At 45.8% G+C, this 27,780-nt stretch overlaps 1 protein-coding gene across 2 annotated transcripts; it reads right to left on the reverse strand.

Annotated features, from left to right (window-relative positions):
* Positions 1-820: 820 nt before the first annotated feature.
* Positions 821-27,780, reverse strand: med8 (mediator complex subunit 8). 2 transcript variants are annotated; one of them, XM_072510618.1, is made up of 7 exons: positions 27,703-27,780; positions 23,376-23,497; positions 17,984-18,128; positions 11,242-11,382; positions 6,628-6,715; positions 3,948-4,193; positions 821-1,640 (listed from the first exon to the last, which is right to left on the reverse strand). In XM_072510618.1, exons 1-7 carry the CDS (start codon positions 27,706-27,708, stop codon positions 1,576-1,578), a joined length of 813 nt encoding a protein of 270 aa, XP_072366719.1. In that variant the 5' UTR covers positions 27,709-27,780; the 3' UTR covers positions 821-1,575. The 2 variants fall into 2 exon arrangements, with proteins under 2 accessions (XP_072366719.1, XP_072366720.1); XM_072510619.1 differs by lacking the exon at positions 27,703-27,780 and adding an exon at positions 25,793-25,881.

A 27,780-nucleotide genomic window follows, 5' to 3' on the forward strand; every position in this document is an offset into this window, starting at 1 on the left:
AGGGGGGATTCCCTTCTGGTTTATCGCACAGTGTTTTTAGCCGTCAAAATTGCCGTTGGGGCTCCTATCAAGAGCCCAAAAGTCCGTTTCACCGGGAGCTGCCGAAACGTGCGACTCAGCTGGTCATCGCCGCACCCGGAAGTCGTCTCCCTTCATCATCATCAATCTCCAAGTCTGACTTTTTAAAAATAAATTTAGAGTACCCAATTTTGTTTCCAATTATGAGGCAATTTAGCATAGCCACTCCACCTAGCCTGCACATTTTTGGGTTGTGGGGGCAAAACCCAAGCAAACCCAGGGAGAATATGCAAACTCCACACGGACAGTGACCCAGAGCTGGGATCGAACCTGGGACGTCGGTGCAGTGGGGCAGCAGTGCTATCACTGCGCCACCGAGCTGCCCTATCCCAAGTCTGACCTTTTATGGAGGGAAGGTGGTTAGCCAGCAACACAAAGATGTGGTTCGGTGGATTGGACATGCCAAATTGCCCTTTGGGGTTATAGGGTCTAGGTCGGGTAGTCTGGCAAAGGGACGGTGCAGACTCTATGGGCCGATGGCCTCTTTCTGTACTATAGGGATTCTATGATTTAAAAGGACCACTACCCTGAGAAACTCTCCCGTAATCTCCTGCAACTGAACGATTGGCCTCCAAAAACCACAACAGTCACACTTTGTGCTTGGGATGATGCCAACCATTGGAGAGTTCTCTCTTCCCCCCCCCCCGGAATCCCATTGACTTCCAGTTTGTTATGGCTCCTTGATGCCACACTTGATAAATTGCTACTTTGATGCCAGATAATTACTGAGTTCACACTCCCGCGACATTAGAGCTTTATTTTGAACTCCCATGTTTTAGTAACTTTCCTGGCAAAACATGTAATAGCTGACAACTCCCCCTAACAGAAATAATTATTCTTTAATTACAGTTTCTCCAGGACACACTGTAAAGATTTTTAAAAACATTACCAATTAAGGGGGAATTTAGCATAGCCAATCCACCTACCCTGAATATTTTTGGGGGTGAGACCTACAAATGCGCAAACTCCACATGGACAGTGACGAGGGGCCGGGATCGAACCTGGGCCTCGACACGTGAGGCAGCAGTGCTAGCCTTCCTGGAACCAGGTTTTTAATGATTACTGTTATGCCCCTTGTAAGAACCTGGAAGTTTCAGTAGCACAGGAAAATATAATGTTGCATGCAAAATCATGTTATAATTTCTGTTTAGCACCGGGCTAAATCGCTGGCTTTTAAAGCAGACCAAGGCAGGCCAGCAGCACGGTTCGATTCCCGTAACATCCTCCCCGAACAGGTGCTGGAATGTGGCGACTAGGGGCTTTTCACAGTAACTTCATTTGAAGCCTACTTGTGACAATAAGCGATTTTCATTCATTTTCATACATTACTGAAATAATTGTGAAATGAAACACTTGTGAGCTCATTAGGGTCTTCTGAATTTGCCAACAAAGTAAATTTTCACCACTAGCTGTTCCAGGCATTACAAAAAAAGTCAATTTATGACCACATCCTTGTTGATCTGGTTATTCTCGAGACCCGTACTCTACTGCAGTGGTTCATCTCTGATACGGGTGCATTGATGCAGACTTGATATTGGTTTTTATGGTAGTTGGCATCTTTCCTACAAAAACAGAAAATTAAATTTAAGTACACTCATAATCCATCGTCATTGGAAATCAAGGATCTAAATCCAGCATCTTCTGCCCTAACTAATGTGCCACCGTGCAAACTGAATTCTACACAGTGAGAACAGAAGCATTAACAAGCCCATGCCAACTAATAAACACACCAATTGCATTGTCACTATATTCCTCAAATCTGCTTTATTTGCTTCACTGTTTTGCTTAATATCTTATCCCATAGGCTGGATTTTACAGCCCCCTGCTGGCAAAGGGGCATGTAAAATCCAACAAGTGGCTTGTCAATGCCTGTTGCTGCCACCTCTGGAATTTTACCAACCACAGCAGTAGCATTGTGTGGCCCACTCACCAGTGGAACAATTGAGGCCCAGAGTGGGCAATTCATTCTCAGCTTTTTAAAATTCTTTTGCAGGATGTGGGCATTAATGGGCTAGGCCTGCATTCGTTTCCTATTTGCCTTTAAGTTATGCTGAGTTGCCTTCTTGAAAATTGGTCAAAATTGGTAGAGCAACAGCCTGACAGTCATACTCGCAGAATGTTACCTTACAGAAAATGTGCCAGACACCATCACCATTCCTGGGTATGTCCTGTCCCACTGGCAGGACAGAATGGCACAGTGGTGAAGGAGTTGCCCTGGGAAACCTCAACACCGACTCTGGGCCCCATAAAGACTCATGGCATCAACCATGGGCAAGGAACTCTCCAGCTGATTACCAGGTACCATCTACCCTCAGCTGATGAATTGATACCCGTCCATGTTGAACACCACTTGGAAGAAGCACCGAGGGTGACAAGGGTGCAGAAAGTACTCTGGGTGGGAGACTTCAACATCCATCACCAAGAGTGGCTGTACAGACGTAGATGCTAGGTGGTGAGAGAACCAGCAAGAGGGAAAAACATACTCGACCTCATCCTCAACAATCTGCCTGTCACAGATGCCCGTGACAGTATCGGTAAGAGTGATTACCGCACAGTCCTTATGGAGACAAAGATCCACTTTCAAATTGAGGAAACTCTCCAAATTGTTGTGTGGCACTACCACCGTGCTAAATTGCAAACCAATCTAGCTATTCAAGACTGAGCAGTCACGAGGCTGTGGGCCATCAGCAGCAGCAAAATTGTACACAACCACGATCTGTAACCTCATGGCCCGACATATCCCCCACTCTACCATTACCACCAAGCGAAGGGATTAACCATTTATATAATGAAGTACATCAGCTATTGTTCTGTTTGGCAGGCTCCCCCCAACTTCTTTTTATCGAAGGGAAGGTCTTGCCCATAAAATTCAGCCCCACAAGTATGGAAATCTTTCACCCAATTTCCATTCTTTCCTCTAAAGGATTAATTTTTAAACTTCCTAACCCTTGGAATATACCCAATAGCTAATTTTCACACTGCATGTTCCCTCCTAATAAGATATACAATCAGATAGTCTTGATTAGTGCTGGGGAATGGGTATTGATTTAATATCTCATCCAAAAGATGAACTTCTGAAAACCCAGCAATCTCTCATGCCCTGCACTCAACTACTCCAGTTTCTGGAGCAAGACCAGACCTGACCTGAACTTGACACACGCTCTTTTGACTCCAAGTACTACAGCCTGCCAAAGCTAATACTTACAAAAGGGCATTAAAGGAACATTTGTTGTTGTTGTTGTTCACTCAGTACTCAACGAGTAAGACTTTCTAAAAATGTTTTTTAAAAAAACTTCCTTTGAAATTAGTGTTCGAGTTAGTTAAAACCTGCAGAACTGCATCATGTGCTAGACTGCAGTAACTCGCCAAGATTCTTAGCCAGCACCTTCCAAATCCACTACCATCTAGGACAGGAATAGCAGATACCTGGGAACCCCAGCACCTGGAGGTTCCCCTCCAAGTCACTCACCACCCTGACTTGGAAATATATTGCTTTTCCTTCACTGTTGCCAGAGCAACATTCTGGAACACCCTCCCTAACAGCACAGTGGGTGTATCTACATCTCAAGGACTGCAGCGGTTCAAGGAGGCAACTCATCACCATCTTCTGAAGGGCAATTAGGAATGGGCAATAGATGCTGGCCTAACCAGTGATGCCTACATCCCGTAAAAGTGACTAACAGAAGAAAACATAGGAAGTGTCAGCCAAATACGCAGCCAGGTATGTAAACTGAAATTGGACTTCCCTCCAGCAACTTGCGCATGTCTCCAAAGCCAAATTTTGATATGCATTACCATGGCTACATGTACAGAAATGACAATTGTGCCGCTATAAAATAGAATATTGATACAGTATGTCTTTCACTTACCTGGCTGACCTTGTTGTGGTGGAACCGGACCTTGCATTCCCTGTGGGTTAGGCCCACTTTGAATTGACACCTGTGCCATGCTTGGACCCCCCTGTAGACCAGGAACTGGTACAGACTGACCCGATGAGACTGGTCCACCTTGGGGCGATGGTCTGATTGGTTTGGACAATCCTTTCCCAAATCCAATTGCTGCTAATAAAGCATTAGTATCTGCTGGGTTAAAGGTCTGTTTATTCTGTCGCAAAGCTAGAGGGAAAGAAAAAAGGGAAGGTTCTTATTTCCATTAGATTTCTTTACACTGAATTATGTTCTTTTTTAAACGGTATTGTTGCTTTTAGATGACAAGACATTTTAATCTTGACTATATAGCATTAACAGAAATGGTCCTCTAATAAAAATGTCAATTACTGTTCCATTGACCTTCTGAAGTTATTAGTAAATTGATTATAATTTTTCTCCCACTCCTCTCCTAACCCATTCATTTTGAAGTCTGAGCTTATATTGGGGTAAGGAAATACTGACAGTGGTTACTCTCCAGTGTGAGGTCCAACTGGCCATTGTTTACATATCAGTGGGTTAAATCTGCTAATGGTTTCTCAAAGCCAGGCCCGAGCCCTTCCTCACCCACTGTCCATGCACAAGCATTTCCAGAGTGTTCACTAGTCAGAAATCAGGAATTGAACACTGGTCCGCATTTCCTTCCTTAGCAAGAGAACATTCAATGCAACGTTTCACAACCGGGTTAGCACTGCTGCCTCACAGCACCAGGGACCTGGGTTCAATTCTGGCCTTCTGTGACTGTCTGTGTGGAGTTTGCACTTTCTCCCCGTGTCTGTGTGTGTTTCCTCCGAGCGATCCGGTTTCCTCCCACAGTCTAAAGTTGTGCAGGTTATGTGGATTGGCCATGCTAAATTGTCCCATTAGTGTTCAAAGGTTAGGTGGGGTTACGGGTTTACGGGGAGTGGGCCTAGGTCGGTGCAGACACGATTGGCCAAATGGCCTCCGTGTGCACTGCAGGGATTCTATGAACTTGAATTTTCCCCGTGTATAAGGCTCCGTATTACACAATACACTTCATTATTTGCTGAACTTGATCACAATATTTTTAATGTTTACATAAAGTGCCTCTTCTCCATATTGATATTTTGCCTTCAATATTAGATTTGTCAAAGTTAGACTATGCACTCTGGATGAACTATGAGTTTTAGAATCCTTATTCTAAGATTAAGTATGGCTATTACACAAATTCTAGTGCCAGCTCACCATTTTTCAGATATAAAAATCTCTTGATGGAGTTGATGTTAAAACGGCTTATTTTATTCAATTGCCATATCCAGACTCATTATTACACTTTTACAGATTTCCTTTTAATAATTAAACATGCCTTTTTAAAAAATTACTTCATTACATTTTTATTCAATGCAGGCGAGTTAGTAAGGCCAATAGTCTAAAGTTAATGTGCAAAACGTTGATTGCAGATATGGTACATGGTTTTTTTTTCCACCAATGTTCCCGCTAAACTATGCACGTACACAGCCATGTGAAAAGTGTAACACAGGCCATTTGAAGTAGTTCCATGTAAGGTAGCATGCATATGCAAAATGGTTAAAAATATGAAATTAGCATGTCATATGCCAAAAACAAATTTAGAGGGAACACTGGTTACCAATCTAACTTGAGTCACAAACACCTAAAGGCCTTTTACTGTTTGTTAACAGTGAGTTTATCTCATATTAACAAATAGGTACTGTCTGAGTCAACAGTGGGATAGTCATAGTTACCTAGCAAGTGAGTATATCTGTTGCATTGCCTTATTGGCTCATGAACTGGTCGTATTAACCTTTTCTGTTGAGGGTGTTGCATTGCACCCAGCCCTGTGAGCCTGCTCTACCCGATAGGACCAGGGCTGATCTGGTTGTGGTCTCAACTTCACTTTCCTGTCTGTCTCTCCCATAAACCTAGACTACCCCATCAAAAATCTGTCCAACTCAGTCTAAAGACCATAAGACAGGAGCAGAATTAGGCAAATCGGCCCACCGAGTCTGCTCCGCCATTCAATCATGGCTGATATGTTTCTCATCCCCATTCTCCTGCCCATAACCCCTGATCCCCTTATTAATCAAGACCAAGCCTCCATCGCACTCTGGTGAAGAATTACACAGGCTAATGACATTCAGAAAAAAAATTCTCCTAATCTCAGTCTTAAACTGTGTCCCCTAGTTCTAGACTCCCACCACACCCCTTCCAAGAGCAAACATCCTCCTGGTTGCCACTGTCAAGTCCTCAGAGGTTCTTAAATATTTGAATAACATGAACATAAATCTCTATTGTAGGTCAGTTTAGGAACATTATTTTAGTCAACAGCTAGTAACTGGTTTTCCTCCAGAGATACCAGGATATATAGGTCACCATTGACACAGTTTCAATGTTTTCACCATACTGGCTGGCTTCATTACTAACATTCTGATAGATAAATTAAAATATTAAAATCCAGTGGAGAAACTTTGAATAAGGTATAATTCTACTCGCTAATATTTAGATCCCTTGCTATATTTGTGCTACTTAAGAGGATTTCAGACAATTTTTCAGACGCTATTATGAAATCACATAGAAACAATTACAAAGTTGCCTTTTTCTTCCCCGTTATTCCCCTTACGACAGCAAACAAGCTGCAGTGTACCTCCACTCTCAGATTCCCTCTCCTCCCGAGCGTTGTTAAGTTTGTCAAGTAGGTTGCCACACATTTTGTTCAATGCCTGGATGTGTTTCTGTAGTGGGAGAAAATAAGCAACTCTGAGAATTGAAACTATTACTTTTTCATCAGATGTCTGAGTTGACTCTATAGTAACCTAGGTAGAATGCCTTTAGCTTATGTCCCTCGTTTGCAAGATGATATCTGAATGCTTTGCAATAAGGAAAAGTACACATTGAGCCCAACATCAGTAAAATCTGTGGCTCTTGTAGATGGTACACACTGCTGGCACTGTGCGTCTGTGGATCTTGTAGATGGTACACACTGCTGGCACTGTGCATCTTGTAGATGGTACACTGCTGGCACTGTGCGTCTGTGGATCTTGTAGATGGTACACTGCTGGCACTGTGCATCTGTGGATCTTGTAGATGGTACACACTGCTGGCACTGTGCATCTGTGGATCTTGTAGATGGTACACACTGATGGCACTGTGCGTCTGTGGATCTTGTAGATGGTACACACTGCTGGCACTGTGCGTCTGTGGATCTTGTAGATGGTACACACTGCTGGCACTGGGCAGCACGGTAGCATAGCGGTTAGCACAATTGCTTCAAGCTCCAGGGTCCCAGGTTTGATTTCCGGCTTGGGTCTCTGTCTGTGCAGGGTCTGCACGTTCTTCCCGTGTGTGCGTAGGTTTCCTCCGGGTGCTCCGGTTTCCTCCCACAGTCCAAAGATGTGCAGGTTAGGTGGATTGGCCATGCTAAATTGCCCTTAGTGTCCAAATTACCCTTAGTGTTGGATGGGGTTGCTGGGTTATGGAGATAGGATGGAGGGGTGGGGTCGGGTAGGGTGCTCTTCCCAAGAGCTGGTGCAGACTCAATGGGCCGAATGGCCTCCTTCTGCACTCTAAATTCTATGAATCTATTGTGCGTCTGTGGGTCTTGTAGATGGTACACACTGCTGGCACTGTGCGTCTGTGGATCTTGTAGATGGTACATACTGCTGGCACTGTGCGTTTGTGGATCTTGTCGATGGTACACACTGCTGGCACTGTGCGTTTGTGGATCTTGTAGATGGTACACTGCTGGCACAGTGCGTCTGTGGATCTTGTAGATGGTACACACTGTACGTCTGTGGATCTTGTAGATGGTACACACTGCTGGCACTGTGCATCTGTGGATCTTGTAGATGGTACACACTGCTGGCACTGTGCGTCTATGGATCTTGTAGATGGTACACACTGTGCGCCTGTGGATCTTGTAGATGGTACACACTGCTGGCACTGTGCGTCGGTGGATCTTGTAGATGGTACACTGCTGGCACTGTGCGTCTGTGGATCTTGTAGATGGTACACACTGTGCATCTGTGGATCTTGTAGATGGTACACACTGCTGGCACTGTGCGTCTATGGATCTTGTAGATGGTACACACTGTGCGCCTGTGGATCTTGTAGATGGTACACACTGCTGGCACTGTGCGTCGGTGGATCTTGTAGATGGTACACTGCTGGCACTGTGCGTCTGTGGATCTTGTAGATGGTACACACTGCTGGCACTGTGCGTCGGTGGATCTTGTCGATGGTACACACTGCTGCCACTGTGCATTTGTGGATCTTGTAGATGGTACACACTGCTGGCACTGTGCGTCGGTGGATCTTGTAGATGGTACACACTACTGGCACTGTGCATCTTTGGATCTTGTAGATGGTACACACTGCTGGCACTGTGTGTCGGTGGAGTTTGTAGATGGTACACACTGCTGGCACTGTGCGTCGGTGGATCTTGTCGATGGTACACACTGCTGCCACTGTGCATTTGTGGATCTTGTAGATGGTACACACTGCTGGCACTGTGCGTCGGTGGATCTTGTAGATGGTACAACACTGCTGGCACTGTGCATCTGTGGATCTTGTAGCTGGTACACACTGCTGGCACTGTGTGTCGGTGGAGTTTGTAGATGGTACACACTGATGGCAGTGTGCGCCTGTGGTGGAAGGAGTGCATATTTGTGGATGGGGTGTCAATCAAGCTGGCTGCTTTGTCCTGGATGATTTTAAGCTTTTAGAGCCAGCATTTATTGCCTACCCTAAATTACCTGTGAGAAGGTAGTGATGAGCCACTGCTGCAGTCCATGTGGTGTAGGTACTGCACTCCAGGCAAGTGGAGTACAAAGATTGAACAGGGGCGCAAGCTGTGACAACAAGGAGCTTGTTGATCTTGAATTGTCTTGAAATGTTGGAATTATTTAACATTTTATGGGAGAGAACGTGAATGCTTTGGCTAGGTTTAAACATCAGTCTACGGTAGATAGGGCCAGTTTAGATGACAATTGGGGCAGCACGGCAGCACAGTGGTTAGCACAGTTGCTTCACAGCGCCAGGGTCCCAGGTTTGATTCCCGGCTTGGGTCACTGTCTGTGTGGAGTATGCACGTTCTCCATGTCCGCGTGGGTTTTCTCCGGGCGCTCCGGTTTCCTCCCACAGTCCAAAGATGTGCAGGTTAAATGGATTGGCCATGATTAGTGTCCAATAAGGTGAGGTGGGGTTACTGAGTTAGGGTGCTCTTTCCAAGAGCCGGTGCAGACTCGATGGGCCGAATGGCCTCCTTCTGCACTGTAAATTCTATGATTCTATGAAGAAGGCAGGCCTTTAATGATTATAGAATTCATAGAATCCCTACAGTGCAGAAGGAGGCCATTCAGCCCATCGCGTCTACCTCCCTACAAAGAGCAACCTACCTCGGCCCACTCCCCCGCCCTATATAGGTAACCCCACCTAATCTTTGGACACTAAGGGCAATTTAGCATGGCCAATCCATCTAACCAGCACATCTTTGGACTGTGGGTGGAAACCCATGCAGAAATGAGGAGAACCTGGAAACTCGATACAGACATTCACCCGAGGCCGGAATCTAACCCAGGTCTCTGTAGCGGTGAGGCAGCAGTGCTAACCACTGTGCCACCAGATTTAAGGCATTGAGGTGGGTTTCAGCAGTGGAAAAGAAGATAGATAAGACTAATGGAAGAAAGTGGTTTTACTATAGCAGAAAAAAGTTGTTTATTGCTTCCTGCAGTAAGCAAACCAGTTGCTCTTTGTGGTAGTTATTGAGGTCGAATCAGAGCAACAGAAGGTCATTCAGCCCATCGTTTGTGCTGGTTCGATGAAAAAGTGATCAAATTAGACCCAGTCCTTTGTTCTTTTTCCATAGCCCTGCAAATCTTTAATTTTCAAGTAGACTTATCTAATTCCCTTTTGCAAGTCACTATTGAATTTGATTCCACCACCCTTTCAAGCTTGATTCGGTTTAAGATGCAGAAAATGGGTGAATGTTAACTGAACAAATTAAATACACTTAATCACAATGGTTATGGTGCAGAAGGTGGTCGTTAGATGCATCTTGCCTGCACTAGCGCTCGAATGAGCAATTTATTTGGTCCCAGTTCCTTGCCTTTTCCCCGTGATAGACAAATCTAATTCCCTTTTGAATGCCTCCAACACACTCTCAGGCAGTGCATTCCAAACATTAACCGTTCGTTGAGTAAAAAGGTTTCTCCTCATATCACTTCTGCGTCTTTTAAATCTGTGCCCCCCGATTCTTGATCCTTTCACAGACGCACTCTGCCCAGGTTCCCTAATGATTTTGAATATCTCGATCAAATCTCCTCTCAACTTTCTTTTCTCCTAGGTGAACAGTACTAAATTCTCTAATTGATCTTCATAACCGAAGTTCCTCATCCCTGTCACCATTCTTGTGAATCTTTTCTGAACTCTCTCCAATGACTTCACTTCCTTATTAAAGTGCGGTGTCCAGAATACTCCAGCTGAGACTGAACTAGTGACATATACAAATTCAACATAACCTCCTTGTTCTTGCACTCTATGCCCTCTATTAATAAACCCCAGGATGCTGCATGTTTTATTAACTGCTCTCTCTCAACCTGTTCTGCCACCTTCAATGATTTATACAACTGGATCACTCTGCTTCTCCCCCTTTTTTGGAGTTCTTCCCTTTATTTTATATTGTCTCTTCCTCACACTTCTCTGCACTGAACATCTGCCACCTGCCCTCCCATTCCATCAACTTGCCAATGCCCCGTTGAAGCTCCAGGCTACCCTTCTCAATGCTTCCAGGTTTGATGTAATCCGCAAACTTTGAAAATGTGCCCAATACTCCAAGGTCTAGACCATTAATGTACATCGGGAAAAGCAAGAGCCCCCACTCTCTGCAAAGCTTAAACCTAGTACAAAAACAGTAAACACTGCAATTGTCAGAATATTTCCTAGATTTACCTGCAGCTGATCAACGATGTTCCAACCCTTAATATTTCTGGCTGCTTAGTACACTTATTGTCTGATTCAACAACTTCTCTCCTTTACAATTTGGGGACAGGCGAGGGCCTTTTCAAATTGCATTTGTATCAAATTATCCGCAGTGGTGTCTCTGTGCTCATCATGTAGCGCTGGCTCTTTGATCGAATTAGATATGATTATCATCACAACAGCCTGTCAGCTCTCATTTCCTGCTTGCAGCTAGCGACTTCTGTTTGGATTTGTTTTGACTACAAGCAAATAACAATGCCTCTAAACAGAAAAGAAGCCATACCTGAGCTACATCAGGTGCTAGGCGTGCTGCCTCTGTACTCAGTTGCTTCTCCTGTTCTTCCACCTCTGGATCTGGTTTAGTCCGGAGATGGTCCGGAACCACTTCGTGACTGAAAACAGGAACTCGACCCTCTGTTAGTTTCTATGAAAAGAAGACAATGATATAGAAACAAGATCATAGACGTGGAAACATTTTTGACATCTCCCCCAGTGCCCTAGGGTAAAAGGTGCAATTTCATTTTAAAATTCAATTACTTCACTCCAACCAGATATGTGAACTGCTAACCTGCTAGCTAACTGTATAATGTAACCTCCTCTTCTCCCCCCCCCCCCCCCCCCATCCCCCAAATGGTAATTTGTTCAGAAGCTTAATTTGGATTTTTGATCTATGGGTCTATCTTTCAAAGAGTTCCCAATTGCTCCAACCTGAATTAACACAAAGAAAGAGTGCACATTTATGTAGTGCCTTTCTCATCCTCAAGATATTGTAAATCGATTTGCGGTAAATAAATAAAGTTTGGTCACTGTTGCTTTGAAAGCAAATACGGCAGCCAATATTCATACTGCAGGTCCCAAATGACAAAGAGCTGAATGACTAGTGTTGAATAATTCATAGAGAACCTCCCTTGCCTTCGTTGACTACTGTCATGGTATTCTCACTGTAGTGTCACGGAATTCTTTAAGTTGTCCTGAGTAGTTGATCAGGGCCTCTCATAACATCTCATCAGGAAGCCATCCTTGACACTAGTACTTCCTCAATATGAATGATCAGTTTGCATTATATGTTCAAATCTTGGACTTGGGCTTGAACCTGAGACTTTTTATTCAAAGGAGACTGATACAATTGAACTAAACTGTACACAATTCGTCAACTTCCTCTGAAGGGAAGATAAAACTGTGCAGCCATCACAGCTTTCTGACTATATGGAGTTTTAGTTTTACGACTCCAGTAATACATTGTCAGCTGAAAATCTGTTCCTTGTATTGGTTCAAGTCAATGTTGTGTGTGAAAGTAATAATAATCTTTATTGTCACAAGTAGGCTTACATTAACACTGCATTGAAGTTACTGTGAAAAGCCCCTAGTCGCCATATTCCGGCACCTGTTTGGGTACACCGAGGAAGAATTCAGAATGTCCAAATTACCTAACAGCACGTCTTTCAGGACTTGTGGGAGGAAACTGAGCACCCGGAGGAAACCCACGCAGACACAGGGAGAATGTGCAGACTTCGCAGGGACAGTTACCCAAGCCGGGAACCGACCTGGGACTCTGGTGCTGTGAAGCAATATGCTAACCCCTGTCGTAGTTCGGTGATACGTAGTTAGGTGATACGTTCCAAATAATCCATGAAAGGTGGAGATTTTAATGTGGAAATGGAGCTAAGATTGCCAGTTAACTTTATCAGCACTACAATAGGACTTTTCCATGCTGTGATCTAATATTATGAAATCTGTGCTAAGATTGCTTTTATTAAATTCATTGAAAGTGCCACAAAGGAATTACAATGGAAGGCAACACCCTCTCCAAAGCCTCCACACCACTAGAAGGATGTGGAGGCTTTGAAGAGGATGCAGAGGAGGCTTACGAGGATGTTGCCTGGTCTGGAGGGTGTTAGCTACGTGGAGAGGCTGAATAGACTCGGACTGTTTTCATTAGAACGATGGAGGTTGAGGAGCGACCTGATAGAGGACCACAAGATTATGAGGGGCATGGATAGAGTGGATGGGCAGGCACTCTTTCCCAGGGTGGGGGTGTCAGTCACGAGGGGGCATAGGTTTAAGGTCCATGGGGCAAAGTTTAGAGGAGAGGTACAATGCAGGATTTTTACAGACGGTGGTGAGTGCCTGGAACACGCTGCCAGGGGAGGTTGTGGAAGTAGATACATTAACGGCATTCAAATGGCATCTCGACAAACACTTGGATAGGATGGGTATGGAGGGATACGGCACTAGAAGCGCTGAGGGTTTTGGCCAAGGGTGGTATTGTGACCGGTGCAGATTTGGAGGGCCGAAGGGCCTGTTCCTGTGCTGTATTCTTCTTTGCAACAAGATCTTTCAGTGTTCAGCAGTTCTGATGGGATTGAAACGCTATTGGACTTAACAGGGAGGTCTTCTAGCACAGTGCCTGAGCCAGACGCTCCGGGTTTGAGTCCCACTCCCGGACTTGATGGCCATGGAAAGTATATTTATAACATGGCCAAGCAGGTTGATTATCAACCTGTAATTCCTTTGAATATGCTTCTGGTAGGCAGTAAGAGTGGGAGATTATTTTGGTCAGCCATGCTTGCTGTGGAGTGGTACCCCCTCAAGCTATAGCCTCTGGCAACATGCTAGTGGTCTGTTCCAGGAAAAACTAGCTATGGGAACAGACATCATAGAATCATAGATTTTACAGTGCATTCGGCCATTCGGCCCATCGAGTCTGCACCAGCCCATGGAAAGAGCACTCTACTTAAGCCCACACCTCCACCCTATCCCGTAACCCCACCTAACCTTTTTTGGACACTAAAGGTAACTTATCATGGCCAATCCACTTAACCTGCACATCTTCGGATTGTGGGAGCAAACCAGAGCACCCGGCCAAAACCCACAGACACGGGGAGAACGTGCAGACTCCGCACAGACAGGGACCCAGTCCGGGGGCTGAGAAGCAACTGTGCTAACCACTGTGCTGTCCCCATAAGCATGTGCTCCATTTGCTTCATGCGTCTCTAGGCACGGGTGGAGAATTTAGATTCCACTTAATAAGCATTTGCCCTCACATTAAAACAGGAAATGTTGTATATTATAACAAGCAATTATCATGTCTTACCACAAGGAGTTATGCCATTAGTGGCATCTACATGGAAGAACTGAGAGACCAGGTAACTCTTCATAATGACTACTAATATTTCTGTGGTTCTGCTTAAGCACAGGAACGTGTGCCAAAGTACCTCTCACTGAGGGGGAAAGTGGTGGATTTTAAGGAGCTGCTATATTTACATGTATTATAAATTACTACCCAATGTTTATTGTTTGCCTCTACAAATCATAACAGTTGTCAGTAAATAATTAATTTAATCTACGTGAAGTTGGCCTGGCACTTCATATTTCCATCTTTCAAAACTTAATATATAGCCTTTATAATTTACAAAAAGCACTTTACTGCAATCAGAATGAATTATCTGACCTGGACTGTATTAGTGATCAAGGCTAAAAGCTAAAGAGATAAATATCAAATGCAGTCATTTGTGGAAGCTATCATCAGCTTGACGGAATGTGAAAACTTACAATGCAACACTGACTGCATGCTCGGGCAGTGAATCAGAGAATCCCTACAGTGTAGGAGGCCAGTCAGACCATCGAGTCAGCATCGACCCACCGAAAGAGCACCCTACCCAGGCCCATGCTTCCACCCTATCCTCATAACCGCACCTAACCATTTTGGACACTAAGGGGCATGGTCAATCCATCTAACCTGCACATCTTTGGACTTTGGGAGGAAACCGGAGCACCCGGAGGAAATCCACGCAGACACGGTGAGAAAGTGCAAACTCCACACAGACAGTCACCGTAAGGCTGGAATTGAACTTGGGTCCCTGGCGGTGAGGCAGCAGCGCTAACCACTGAGCCACCCTGCCGCCCATCCCTTATTCCCCCCCCCCACCCACCCACCCCCCACCCCCCCCACCCCCACCCACCCACCCCCCCCCACCCCCACCCACCCACCCCCCACAACCAGACCCAACAACCAAACTGAGACAGGTTTTGAAGGCCAGGGTGCATCTGGAGATCAAGCAAAATCAAATTTCCCCTTTCATGTTTGACTTTGGATTAGCTAATCGTTGCTGTCATGAATGCAAATAAAGAGAGTTTCACACTCGTCATTAGTCCATCTGATTGTCCAATTTCCTAATCTGTTATGCTAATTGTATATTAAGTGCACTTCATTTTAATGCAGGTGGTGGGCATTAAGTGGGGATTCACTTGTGTTTCTATAAATAGGTACAGTAAAGTTGCCATAGTCCCAGGTGACCATAGGCTGGTTGGAGGGGGAGAGCTGACTGGTGGTGGTTTAACCTGAGGATCATCACACCTCGGGCAAGGGGCAAGGTTGAGAAGCCAGGGCCTTCATGAATAACCTCAGGCGGTATGGGAATTGAACCCGCGCTGCTGGCCTCACTCTCCATCATGAACCAGCTGTCTAGCTGCAACCGCTCCTATAAATATGACCAGAAAGTTGTGATGGAACATGGATATGACGAACCTTTGATTGGCATTGAAACCGAATTGTATTACTCAAACTCCCAAGTTTAAAAGCGTAGTATACAACACTATTTTGTAATGCTGAATTTGCAGTTAACTGTAGATCATTACTGTATTTTAGTGATTTCTTTATCTTGGTCTTTAGTGTGGAGTCTGCACGTTCTCCCCGTGTCTGCGTGGGTTTCCTCCTGGTGTTCTGGTTTCCTCCCACAAGTTCCGAAAGATGTGATTGTTAGATAAATTGGACATTCTGAATTCTCCCTCAATGAACCCGAACAGGCGCCGGAGTGTAGTGACTAGGGGATTTTCACAGTAACTTCATTGCAGTGTTAATGTAAGCCTACTTGTGACAATAATAAATATTATTATTACATCACCAAAATGGCATTTTTACTTGAACTAAAAATGGGAACCAGTGGGCAAAATTACTAACATGGTGCATGACACCATCAGCTCCACAAAATTTGATAAATAGGGACAGGCTGACCTGTGGTGGTTTGGTCTCTGTAAATAAAAGCCTATAAAAACATGTAAAGATGGGCTCCTGTCCTATGCTTCATCACCAGGCTCTCTGGAATATTATCAGATAGTTTTCCACTGTGCTGCTTTTTACAAAAATGGAGTACACAACCCATTCCTGCAAAACAGGTGTTCAGCATCAAAGCATCCTGCTTGTAAACCCAAGGGCACACAGGGAATCCAACTGCACCTGGAGCACTCAAATCACTGCAAATATTCTCTGTTGATATTTTGTGAAAGGCTACTAAACAGCATCTGGCAGGTGAAAAATAGTGAGCTGTGTGGCTCCTGGCATTTAGTATGATCATGGCTGAGTCATGCTGGAGATTAGAAGAATGAGAGGAGATCTCACTGCAACATGTAAAATTTTTGTAAATTTTTAAAATATATAAATTTAGAACGTAGTGCAGAAGGAGGCCATTTGGCCCATTGAGTCTGCGCCGACTCAATTAAGCCCCCACTTCCACCCTATACCCGTAACCCAATACCCCCTCCAAACCTTTTTGTGAGGAAACCCACGCAGATACTGGGAGAACGTGCAGACACCGCACAGACAGTGACTCAGCGGGGAATGGAACCTGGGACCCTGGCACAGAGAAGCCACTGTGCTAGTCACTTGTGCTACCGTGTTGCCCATTTAGAGTACCCAATTCATTTTTTCCAATTAAGGGGCAATTTAGCGTGGCCAATCCACCTACCACAATCGGTTGTGTGGGGGCGAAACTCACGCAAACACGGGGAGAATGTGCAAACTCCACACGGACAGTGACCCAGAGCCGGGATCTAATCTGGGACCTCGGTGCTGTGCGGCAGCAGTGCTACCACTGCGCCACCGTGCTGCCCAACATGTAAAATTCTAACAGGGCTGGACAGACTGGATGCAGAGGTGATTTTTCCTCTGGCTGGGGCAGGGTAGCGGGGTGGGGGGGCTACAACAAGGGGTCACTGTCTCAGGATAAGGGGTAGTTTAGGACTGAGATGACGAGAAATTTCTTCACTCGGAGGGTGGCAAACCTGTGGAATTTTCTACCACAGAAGGCTGTAGATGCCAAGTCACTGTATGTATTTAAGAAAAATAGATTTCTAGGCACTAAAGGCATCAAGGGGTATGAGGAGAGAGCGGGAGTATGGCATTCAGGTAGAAAATCCAGCCATGATCACAATGATCGGCAGAGCAGGCTCCTGTTCTTATTTTCTTATGCTTCAATACCTCATCTCCACCTTCCTGAACTGTGCCCATATCTGTTGAATTCTTTAGTAGCCAAAAAATTATTGATCTTCATTGGCTGGGCAGCATGGCGGCACAGTGGCTAGCACTGCTGCCTCACAGGGGCCCAGATTCAATTCCGGCCTTGGGTGACTGTCTATGTGGAGTTTGCACATTCTCCCCTTGTCTGCATAGGTTTGCTCCAGGGACTCCGGTTTCGTCCCACAGTCCAATGATGTGCGGGTTAGGTGGATTGGTCATGCTAAATTGCTCCCCAGTGTCCAAAGATTAGGAGGGGTTGTGGGGATAGGACAGGGTGTTCTTTTTGAGGGTCAGTGCAGACTCAATGGACCGAATGCCCACCTTCTGCAGTACTGGGATTCTATGACTGAGCACCAAGAAGCCTCAGAAGATTCACAACCCTTGAGTGAAGAAATTTTGCCTGATCTCAGGCCTATATGATTGAATTGCAACCGTTAGTTTCAGACTTCGGAGTTAGAGAAGGAAGGTGAAAAACTGGGTTTGAGAAGTCCTAGATCTCAGTGAAGTAATACAATACACTCTAATGCAAGAGAAAAATATTGTGGGTGCTGAAAATCTGCAATTGAAACAGAAAACGCTGGAAATATAGCGGAGATAGAAGCAGAATTAACATTTCAGTTCTGATGGAAGGAAATTAACTCTGGTTCCCTACACAGATGCTGCCTGGGCTGCTGCATATTTCCAGTATTTTCTGTTTTAATGTAGCGGGGTGAAGTAAATCATAACCTACCATTAATTCATCATCACGGTCAGGAGAAAGCAGCAATGGAATGATGACCTGGTTTCTTAGGAGTGGTGTTTTATCGTTTTTCAGGAGCTTGTTCAGGGTGTTCAATTGCCCAGATACCAGGGCAAAGTTATCCAATACGGAGGGCCTGGAAGTGAATGCAGCAGAGGTTAGGCAAGACCTTACAGTAGATGGGACAAGATGGCAATAAAAGCAGAAAATGTTGGAAGTACTGTAAATCCAAAAGAAAACTTGGGTTAATGGTTTTGTGTAAACCATTAGTCAGAACTGGAAACCATAAGTTGAAGATCAAGGCAGTACGGATGATACTTGGAAAAGCTTCAAGAGGGCTTAGCCTCAAGCTACGGCAAATGGACTAAAACTTTTCTCTTGGTCTCATTTGGTACAAGTAAAATATACTTATACCACCCCTTTATCGGACTAAATGCAATGAAGAGAGACGCAAAGACAAAGGTCATCCATGCAGACTCTTGTAAAGGCACAAAAAGTGGCTGACTGATTGAATAGGCTTAGAAGGGGGTCAAGCAACTGCGATTGTTCAAATTTGTTCACATGAAAAAAGAAGCCATATATAGTTATACACGAACAAGAAACAGGAGTAGGCCATCCGGCCCATTGAGCCTGCTCTATCATTTAACAAGATCATGGCCGCCACTCCATGGAGGTTCTGGGCCATAAATAATAAAATCCTTGCATTTACATAGCATCTTTCATGAACATTGGACATCTGAAAGTGCTTTACAGCTAATAAAGCACTGTTGAACATGGCAGCTAATTTTCAGACAGCAAGCTCCCACAATTAGCAATGGGATAATTACCAGATAAACTATTTTTTTATGATGTTGACTGAGGGATAAATGTAGGCCAGGACATTGAGGATAAATCCCCTGCTCTTCTTCAAAATGGTGTCATTGTGTTTTTTTACATCTGCTTGAGAGGGCGGATGGGGATTTGGTTAACACCTCATCTAAAAGACAGCATCCCCTCAGTACTGCACCAGTGTGTCAGCTTTGATTTTTGTGCTGACCTTCTGGAGCAGCACTTCTGACTCCGAGGCGAACATGCTGCGAACTGAGCAGTGGCTGGCAGACAATGAACACAGCAGGCTTTCGGGATTGAGGTTGATCCATGACCTAACTAAAGGTTGTAAGCCATCACAAAAAATGTAGGTTTTAAGAAAAAATATACCAGCTTGAATGTGGTGCTGGAAGGAGCAGGCCTTTACTGGACATCACATAGCTAGCTTCCAGACTCACTTCAGGTGGACATGAATTGATTTTGTTGGCCCTGTGCAACTGGCTAGTTGTAGACAAGGTGTCAAGTTGCCAGTATTAAAGCAATAAGGCCAGAAAATCCAGTGTGTCCTGGCCCTACCACCGATCTTTTGGGGTTTTATCCAATTTTTAGATCAGTTTATTTGGTGAAGTTTTTGGTAAGACCATAAGACGCAAGACCATTGGGTCTTCCACCATTCAACGAGATCATGGCAGATCTGATCTGATAATCTTCAACTCACTTTCATGCCTTATCCTCCATAACCCTTGATTCCTTTACTGATTAAACACCTGTCTATCTGAGCCTTGAACATATTTAAAAACGCAGCTCCTCAGCGGTAAAGAATTCTGCAGATTCACTACCTTTTGAGAGAAGAAATTCCACCTCATCTCTGACTTAAATGGGTGACTCCTCACTCTGAGATTATACCCTCTGGTCCTAGACTCTCCCACAAGGGGAAATAACCTCTCAGCATCTACCATGTCAAGCCCCCGAGAATCCTATATGTCTCAATAAGGTCGCCTCTCATTCTTCTAAACTCCAATGAGTACAGGCCCAACCTACTCGATCTCTCCTCATAAGAAAATCCTGCCATACCTGGGATCAACCTAGTGAACCTTCTCTGGACTGCCTCCAATGACAGCATATCTTTCCTTAGATAAGGGGATTAAAACTGTTCACAATATTCCAGTGCCTTGTATAGTTTTAGCAACACATCCATATTTTCATAGTCCATTCCATTTAAAATAAAGGCCAACATTCCAAAGTTCCTTAAATGCCACAACAGTGGAGACTTCCGGTGACGGCGGGCGGGAGGCGGCTGCACAATGGAGGACTCCCGTTCGGGAACGGCATTTTCGGGGCTTTAAGCCCGGTCCCAGGGTCCACGGAAGCGGCAAAAACAGGAAGAAACAGTGAAGGCACAGTGAAGAAAAATGTCGAGGGTAAGCAAAAAATCATCTGTAAAGAAAACAGCTGAAGGTCCGTCGGGGAGTGGAAAGGTCACCGCGGGGTCACCAAGGAAAATGGAGGCTGGAGCACCAGTGGAGGCCGCATTGTTTACGGCTAAAGAAATAACTAAGGTGATGGCTGCGGAATTCGAAAGGCAGTTTACAAGATACATGGAGACAATGAGGAAGGAGATGAGAGAGGTTTTGAGTGCGCTGGTGGAGGAGGCGATTTCCCCGGTGATGATGGCGGTAGCGAGTGCAGTGGTGGAGGTGCGAGAGCAAGGGGAGGCGCTGAAGGAAGTGGAGGAGACATTATTGCAGCACGGTGATCAACTTGCCTCGATGGGAAAGAAGATGCGGAAGGTGATGGACATTAACAAGGATCTGCGAGGAAAAATGGAAGACCTGGAAAACAGATCCAGGCGACAGAATTTGAGGATTGTGGGGCTGCCCGAAGGAGTTGAAGGACCGAGGCCGATTGAGTATTTTGCCCCGGTGCTGGCGAAACTATTGGGGGAGGGGTGGATCCCTCCCGATGTGAACTGGATCGGGCTCGTCGGTCGTGGAGGTCTGTACCAATGGCGAGTGAGCCGCCAAGGGTAGTGACTCTGTGCTTCCGTAGGTACAGTGTGAAGGAGAAGGTCCTGAGCTGGGCCAAGCAGAAGCGGGTGGTGCAGTGGGCTGGAGCTAGTATATGTGTATACCAGGACTTTACGGTGGAGCTGGCGTGGAGGCGGGCTGCCTTCAACCGGGTGAAGAGGGCACTGTACATTAGCAAGGTGCAGTGCGGCATTGTATATCCAGCGAAGCTGAGGGTGACTTACAAGCTCAGGGACTTTTATTTTGGAACGGCGGAAGCAGCGGAGGAGTTTGCGAAGGCAGAAGGACTGTGGCAGAACTGAGAAATTGAGAAATGGCCATGTGCCGACGTGACCTCATGACTGACTGTATTTTCTTCTTTTTTTGTTTCACTGCGTGCGGGTGTATGGGCTAAAGGAGCCAATGTTGTATATATTTGGACAAGGGAAGTGATGGGACTTTCACTCGAAATGAGGGCTCTTTGGGGTGTAGGTGGATATGCGGGGTTTGTGTGCTAAAAGGGGATTTCTGGGCTTTCCTAGGGCCGGGCAAGGGGGAAAGGGACCCGGGCGGGGGCCTCCACGCTGGCCTGTTTAAGCCGGCCAGTGAACGGGAGTGAGGTGGGGGGAGGGGTTGCGGCCATCGGAGCCTGGCAGAACAGGGTCCGAATGGTCTAGCCGGGGTGGAAAGTTGGGGGGGGAAGGAACCGAGGTTGGGGGAGGAGCTTTACAAGAGGCGGGAGGAGTTGAGACTGGGTGGGGGGGGGGGGGGGGGGTGTACAACTCTTGGGTATCATGTACGGTACTCTTTCAGAGGTTGGATGGCGTTGAGTGTTTGGGGGGGGGGGGGGGGGGGGAGGAAGAGAGTGGACTCTATAGGTCAATGGTGACCATGGGCGGTACCGGACTCCTTTTTCTCTTTTGTTTTTTGTTGCCACCGTGGGAGGGTTTGTTTTATTGGATGCATATATTGACAGGTGGGCCGTTGTTTGGGGTGGTGGGAGGATGGGATCGTTGGTATTGTTAAGGGGATTGATTTTGTATTTGTTACCGTTTACTGTTTGTGGGTGGGGTGTAAATTTTGAAGGAAAATGTGAAAATGGAGAATAAAAACATTTAAAAAAAAAATACCACAACAGTAGTATAGTTTGGTTTAGGCGCTGGGGAAACGCCTTTTATTGTACCCCAACAAAAAGCTATAACCTCACTCTCCGAGGCCCCCTTTAGCTCTAGTTTGGCATTTAATTTTCTCACACAAACCACCCCAGAACTCAGCCAGATCACCAATTTATGGTATTGTGTTAACATTGTAACAGGGCGGAACACGATCAGATAATCATCCATCTTCTGAGGCTGGAGTCCAACTCAGGTGCGAGGGGTGAAAGATTTGGAATGTACATAACTTGTGAAAATAATTACAAATGTGACAGAGTTTATTCTTATGACAAATTGAGAAAGTAATCAAGGCAATGCCACTGAATGAGAAATATAGTGCATTAAGAAAATGTTGCATGCAAGTAGTTTTGGCACTATTAGATGTGAACAGATGTCCTGAGTCGGGGTGTGTGCGAGTCCAGCTGTAACATGCTGGGATTGAAATTCCTCTTTGGTATTTTAGTGCAGAGCACTCGTGTGTGCTGTTTTTTTTTAACGTTAACCCATTGTGAAATGTTAACCCATGAAAGCAGCAGAGATTCATCCTCTTTCTGCCAACCAATGACTTCCATATACTAAGTGTGCTCAGCATAACTGGTTCCAAGTGTAAAACTCATATGCACAGTTTCATTTCAACAGTAATTCAGATTCACAGAATCCCTACAGTGCAGAAGGAGGCCATTTGGCCCATTAAGCCTGCACCGACCCTTCGAATGAGCACTCAACCCATGTACACTGCCCCGTCCACCCTCTACCTCCGTAACCCCATAACCTAAACTGCATATCGCTGGATATTAAGGGGCAATTTAGCATGGCCAATCCACCTAATGCACAGATCTTTGTATTGTGGGAGGAAACCAGAGCACCCGGAGGAACCTACAGACATGGGGAGAACGTGCAAACTCCACACAGTGACCGAAGGCCGAAATTGACCCTGGTTCCCTGGCTCTGTGAGGCAGCAATGCTGTTCACTTTGCCAACGTGCTGGCCGCCCCGTTTTTAGGAGGCCATTTGGCCCATCGAGTCTACACCAGTCCTTGAAAGAGCACCTTACTTAAGCCCATATCTCCAGCCTATTCTCGTTAGCCCACCTAACCGTTGGAAACTAAGAAGCAATTTTAGCTCGGCCAATCCACCTAACCTGCAGATTTTTGGACTATAGGAGGAAACCCATGCAGACACGGGGAGAAAGTGCAAACTCTACACAGATAGTCACCCGAGGCCGGATTTGAACCCGGCTCCCTGGAGATTTGAGGCAGCAGTGCTAACCACTGTGCCGTCCACTCAACCAACATCAGTAGTCAATACATCTCCCATGTACCCTTACATACAGACAACTGCAAGGAGATGTGTGATCCAACTGCACAGCATAGTACAAACAGAAGGAAGAATTTTCTTTAAAGCGAGGCACCTTACCAGTTCATTCGTTCGAATTCATTCTCTAACTTGAGGATGAAAGCTGCCAAAGAGCTTTTCAGGTCAGCCACCCGGCTGATAATAGCGTCCACAGATGCCTCCAACTGCTTTTCTTCTTGTGGCTACGGGAAGTTACATTGAATTTTAATAACATATAGTATTTCTACAAAAAAATTCAGTGTGAACAGAACTTCCTTCAGTTATACGTCAAGGCATCTGCAGGAAGCGTGCTTAAAGCATAAATTTGGACCATCTCATCAATGAAAAATCTTAATAAACGAAGACTGCTCAGGAAATAGAAAAGTCACATATTAAACATTTTTTTTTTGCCAAATTCTTTCCCTCTTCCTCTCCTGACAATGTTAAACTATTATTGGATATGATTATGTAGGTGCTGCTTGCCTTATGCAAGTGACCCCGCTTCACCTGTTTGATCAGGAAATGCTGGCAAGTTCTTTGACTATGGAGGCACTAAGTGGTCAATACATGACCAACACGGGTTGCTGGACAGTGATAAGAACTGGGAACCATGGCTCACATTCTCTCCCTCAGCCCAATTATGGCAACTGCCAACTTGGTTAGCACAGAACCAAAATTAAACCGGAAACATGAAATGCTCGGTATGGGTCAGTTACACAATGTCTTTACAAACTGACCCAATTGGGAGTCAGTGAATTATTTTAAATTGTAAAACTATTAACATCTGCTCCACTACAACTTCAATACTCTGACCCTTTTGTCAAATCGGTTTTAAAGTTGATACCCGAAATACAGCCTCCACACCTCCCACTCCAAAGTATCTGGAAGGACAAGAATCACCATAGTGTTGGTGCTCGTGGATGTATTTACCAATGCAGACAGAATATCTAAACTTTAAGCTCAGATCCAACATTCTGTCCCTTACTGACACTTCCAGAAACATCACTGTGCTAATACCATCTAATGGTTTTCGATTCCAGCCAATGGCCATATATTTTAGATGCTGTTTACTATCAGTTAAAGTGTGTCCTACACGGCTGATGATACTTCCACAGTTCGTAGCCCAAACACAGACATTCTTCACTGATATGGGGCGAAATTCTCCGGTATTGGCGCGATGTCCGCCGACCAGCGCCCAAAACGGCGCAAATCAGTCGGGCATCGCGCCGCCCCAAAGGTGCGGAATCCGCCGCATCTTTGGGGGCCGAGCCCTAACCTTAAGGGGCTAGGCCCGCGCTGGACTAATTTCCGCCCCGCCAGCTGGCGGAAAAGGCCTTTGGTGCCCCGCCAGCTGGCGCGGAAATGACATCTCCGGGCGGCGCATGCGCGGGAGCGTTAGCGGCCGCTCACGGCATCCCCGCGCATGCGCTGTGGAAGGAGTCTCTTCCGCCTCCGCCATGGTGGAGACCACGGCGAAGGCGGAAGGAAAAGAGTGCCCCCACGGCACAGGCCCGCCGATCGGTGGGCCCCGATCGCGGGCCAGGCCACCGTGGGGACACCCCCCGGTGTCAGATCGTCCTGCAGAGCCAGGACCCCGGAGCCCGCCCGCGCCACCTTGTCTCGCCGGTAAGGTAGGTGGTTTAATCCACGCCGGCGGGACAGGCATTCTAGCAGCGGGACTTCGGCCCACCCGGGCCGGAGAATTGCGGGGGGGGGGGGGGGGCCGCAGCCAGCGCGCGCGATTCCCGCCCCCGCCGAATATCCGGTGCCGGAGAATTCGGCAACTGGCGGGGGCGGGATTCTCGCCAGCCCTCGGCGATTCTCCGACCCGGCGGGGGGGGGTCGGAGAATCTCGCCCCAGGTTTCTATACATAATGCTATAGAGGTTCACTTCACTGCCAGACTCTCATTGTATAAAACACTTAGAAATTTCACAGAATATAAACTACTTAAGAGAAATGTTTCCCCGCTATACCATTAATAATGATGATAATTTTTTTGACATCCCCCGTCAAATCTTGGAAAATCAATGAGATGAGATGTTTTTGTTTAGAAAGTGTGAAACGTGTTGAATTTTGCACTCACAAGGAAACAACTTTATGTTGAAATGGGTCAATTTCAGTGTCTGATGAGCCTCATTCCTGACAACTCCCTGATGTTTACTAACAACCCACATATTTACACTTGGCAACCTCACAACCTTTAAAAAGTACGTGGATGAGCATTTGAAATGTCAGAACATTCAAGACTATGGGCCAAGTGCTGGAAAGTGTTATTAGTGTAGATTTAGTGTAGTTTTGTCGTTGCAGGCTTGATGGGCCTCTTCTGTACTGTTTGACAATAGGGGCTGCATTTAATTTTTTGTTTCTGATATTCAGCATCTGCAGTTTTTTGCTTCTGCCATAAAGTACTGCACAAGTGCTTTGGGGCATCCTGAGGGAGTGAAACGGTGCTGCCCAAAGGACAGTGTTTTGTTCCCTTAAAAGAAAGAGACTTGCATTTATATAGACCCCGTTTCATTCTTCCAAGGCCTTCCAGAGCACCCTCACAGGTTTATGCCAAAAGCAAAATCTACTGCAGGGTCCTGGAAATAAAGAGAAGTGAAGTAGTTACTGTTGCGATGTCAGAAATGCAGCAGCCCAATGACGGTCCTCCTGAGGTTCTTTGTGTTCCAGAATCTCCCACATTTTTCTTTCTAAGGCTTTCTTTAGGGGGGTGAATGTGATGATTTCAGGGTTTGTTTGGGCGGGCAAAGAAGGTGCTGCTGGAGCGGGGTCGGGGGAGGGGATTGGTCTCCCGAACCTCATGAATTATTATTGGGCGGCGAAAATAGCTATGATTCGGAAGTGAGTAGTGGGGGAGGGGTTGGTGTGGGAGCAGATGGAGGCAACCACTTGCAGGGTTTCCCTTTTGGGGCATTGTTTTTTTTTAAATTTAGAGTACCCAATTATTTTTTTCCCCAAAGTGCCCTTAGTGTCCAAAAAGGTTAGGAGGGGTTATTGGGTTATGGGGATAGGGTGAAGGTGAGGGCTTAATGTGGGTCGGTGCAGACTCGGTGGGCCGAATGGCCTCCTTCTGCATAAGTTCTATGTTCTATTTGCAAGATTTGACAAATGCGATAATCACTGAAAATCTCAGAGCTGCAGGACAATGGATTGAAAATACCGATGAAAATGATCCCTGCTCCCTACTCTGAGTAAATGTGGGCCAAGTACACCGAGCCTCTTGTTTAACATTAACTCAACATGGTTGACTATAAACTGCCCTCTGCAATGGCCTGGAAAGCCACTCAGTTAAAGGGCAATTAGCAATCGGCAACAAATGCTGGCCAGTGACACCCACATCTCCTTAAACAATGAAGAAAAGACAATGTCCGAGATGGCTCTTTCTCTATCCACCACCCCATTTGTCTGCCTCTTTCTCTCCCACTTCTCCATTAATCATTCCCTTTCCATCTTTCTCCACCTGTCTTTAATTCATCCACTCTCTCCACTCTCTATTGCTTTTCTTTCGCTAACTGCACTCTATTGTTTTTTGTTCGCTCTCTCCACTCTCTATTGCTTTTCTTTTGCTCTCTCCACTCTGTTGCTTTCACTCGCTCTCCACTTTTTATTGCTTTCAGTCTCTCTCCACTCTCTATTGCTTTCACTCCCTCCACTCTCTATTGCTTTCACTCTCTCTCCACTATTTCACGCTCTCTCTCCACTATTTCTTTCACGCTCTCTATCCACTATTTCTTTCGCGCTCTCTCTCCACTCTATTTCTTTCGCGCTCTCTCTCCACTATTTCTTTCACGCTCTCTCCACTCTATTTCTTTCGCGCTCTCTCTCCACTCTATTTCTATTGCGCTCTCTCTCCACTCTCTTTCTTTTGCGGTCTCTCTCTCTCTCTCTACTCTTTCTTTTGCTCTCTCTCTTTCCACTATTTCTTTCGCTCTCTCTCCACTCTATTTCTTTCACTCTCTCTCTCCACTCTATTTTTTGCACACTCTCTCTCCACTATTTTTTTTCGCGCTCTCTCCACTCTATTTCTTTCGCACGCTCTCTCTCCACTATTTCTTTTGCGTGCTCGCTCTCCACTCTATTTCTTTCGCGCACTCTCTCTCCACTCTATTTCTTTCGCGTGCTCTCTCTCCACTCTATTTCTTTTGCGCGCTCTCTCTCCACTCTATTTCTTTTGCGCGCTCTCTCTCCACTCTATTTCTTTCGCACACTCTCTCTCCACTCTATTTCTTTTGCTCTCTCTCTCTCCACTCTATTTCTTTTGCTCTCTCTCCACTATATTTTGTCTCAGTTCACTGTGTTCCTGCCTCTCTTTCTCTCTACACTTTTCCTATCACTCTCCATTAATTAATTATTTACCTCTCCTCTCTCTTCCTCCCTACCTATTTCTCTCTCCTGTTCCTTACCTGCATCTCCAGCTTGAGCTCCCGCTTTCCTCCCCCTCACTTCCGGTTCCGGGTGGACCGGGGTCGGAGGTCAGAGAG

Source organism: Scyliorhinus torazame, chromosome 7 (assembly GCF_047496885.1).
Source record: "Scyliorhinus torazame isolate Kashiwa2021f chromosome 7, sScyTor2.1, whole genome shotgun sequence".
Taxonomy (NCBI): Eukaryota; Metazoa; Chordata; class Chondrichthyes; order Carcharhiniformes; family Scyliorhinidae; genus Scyliorhinus; species Scyliorhinus torazame.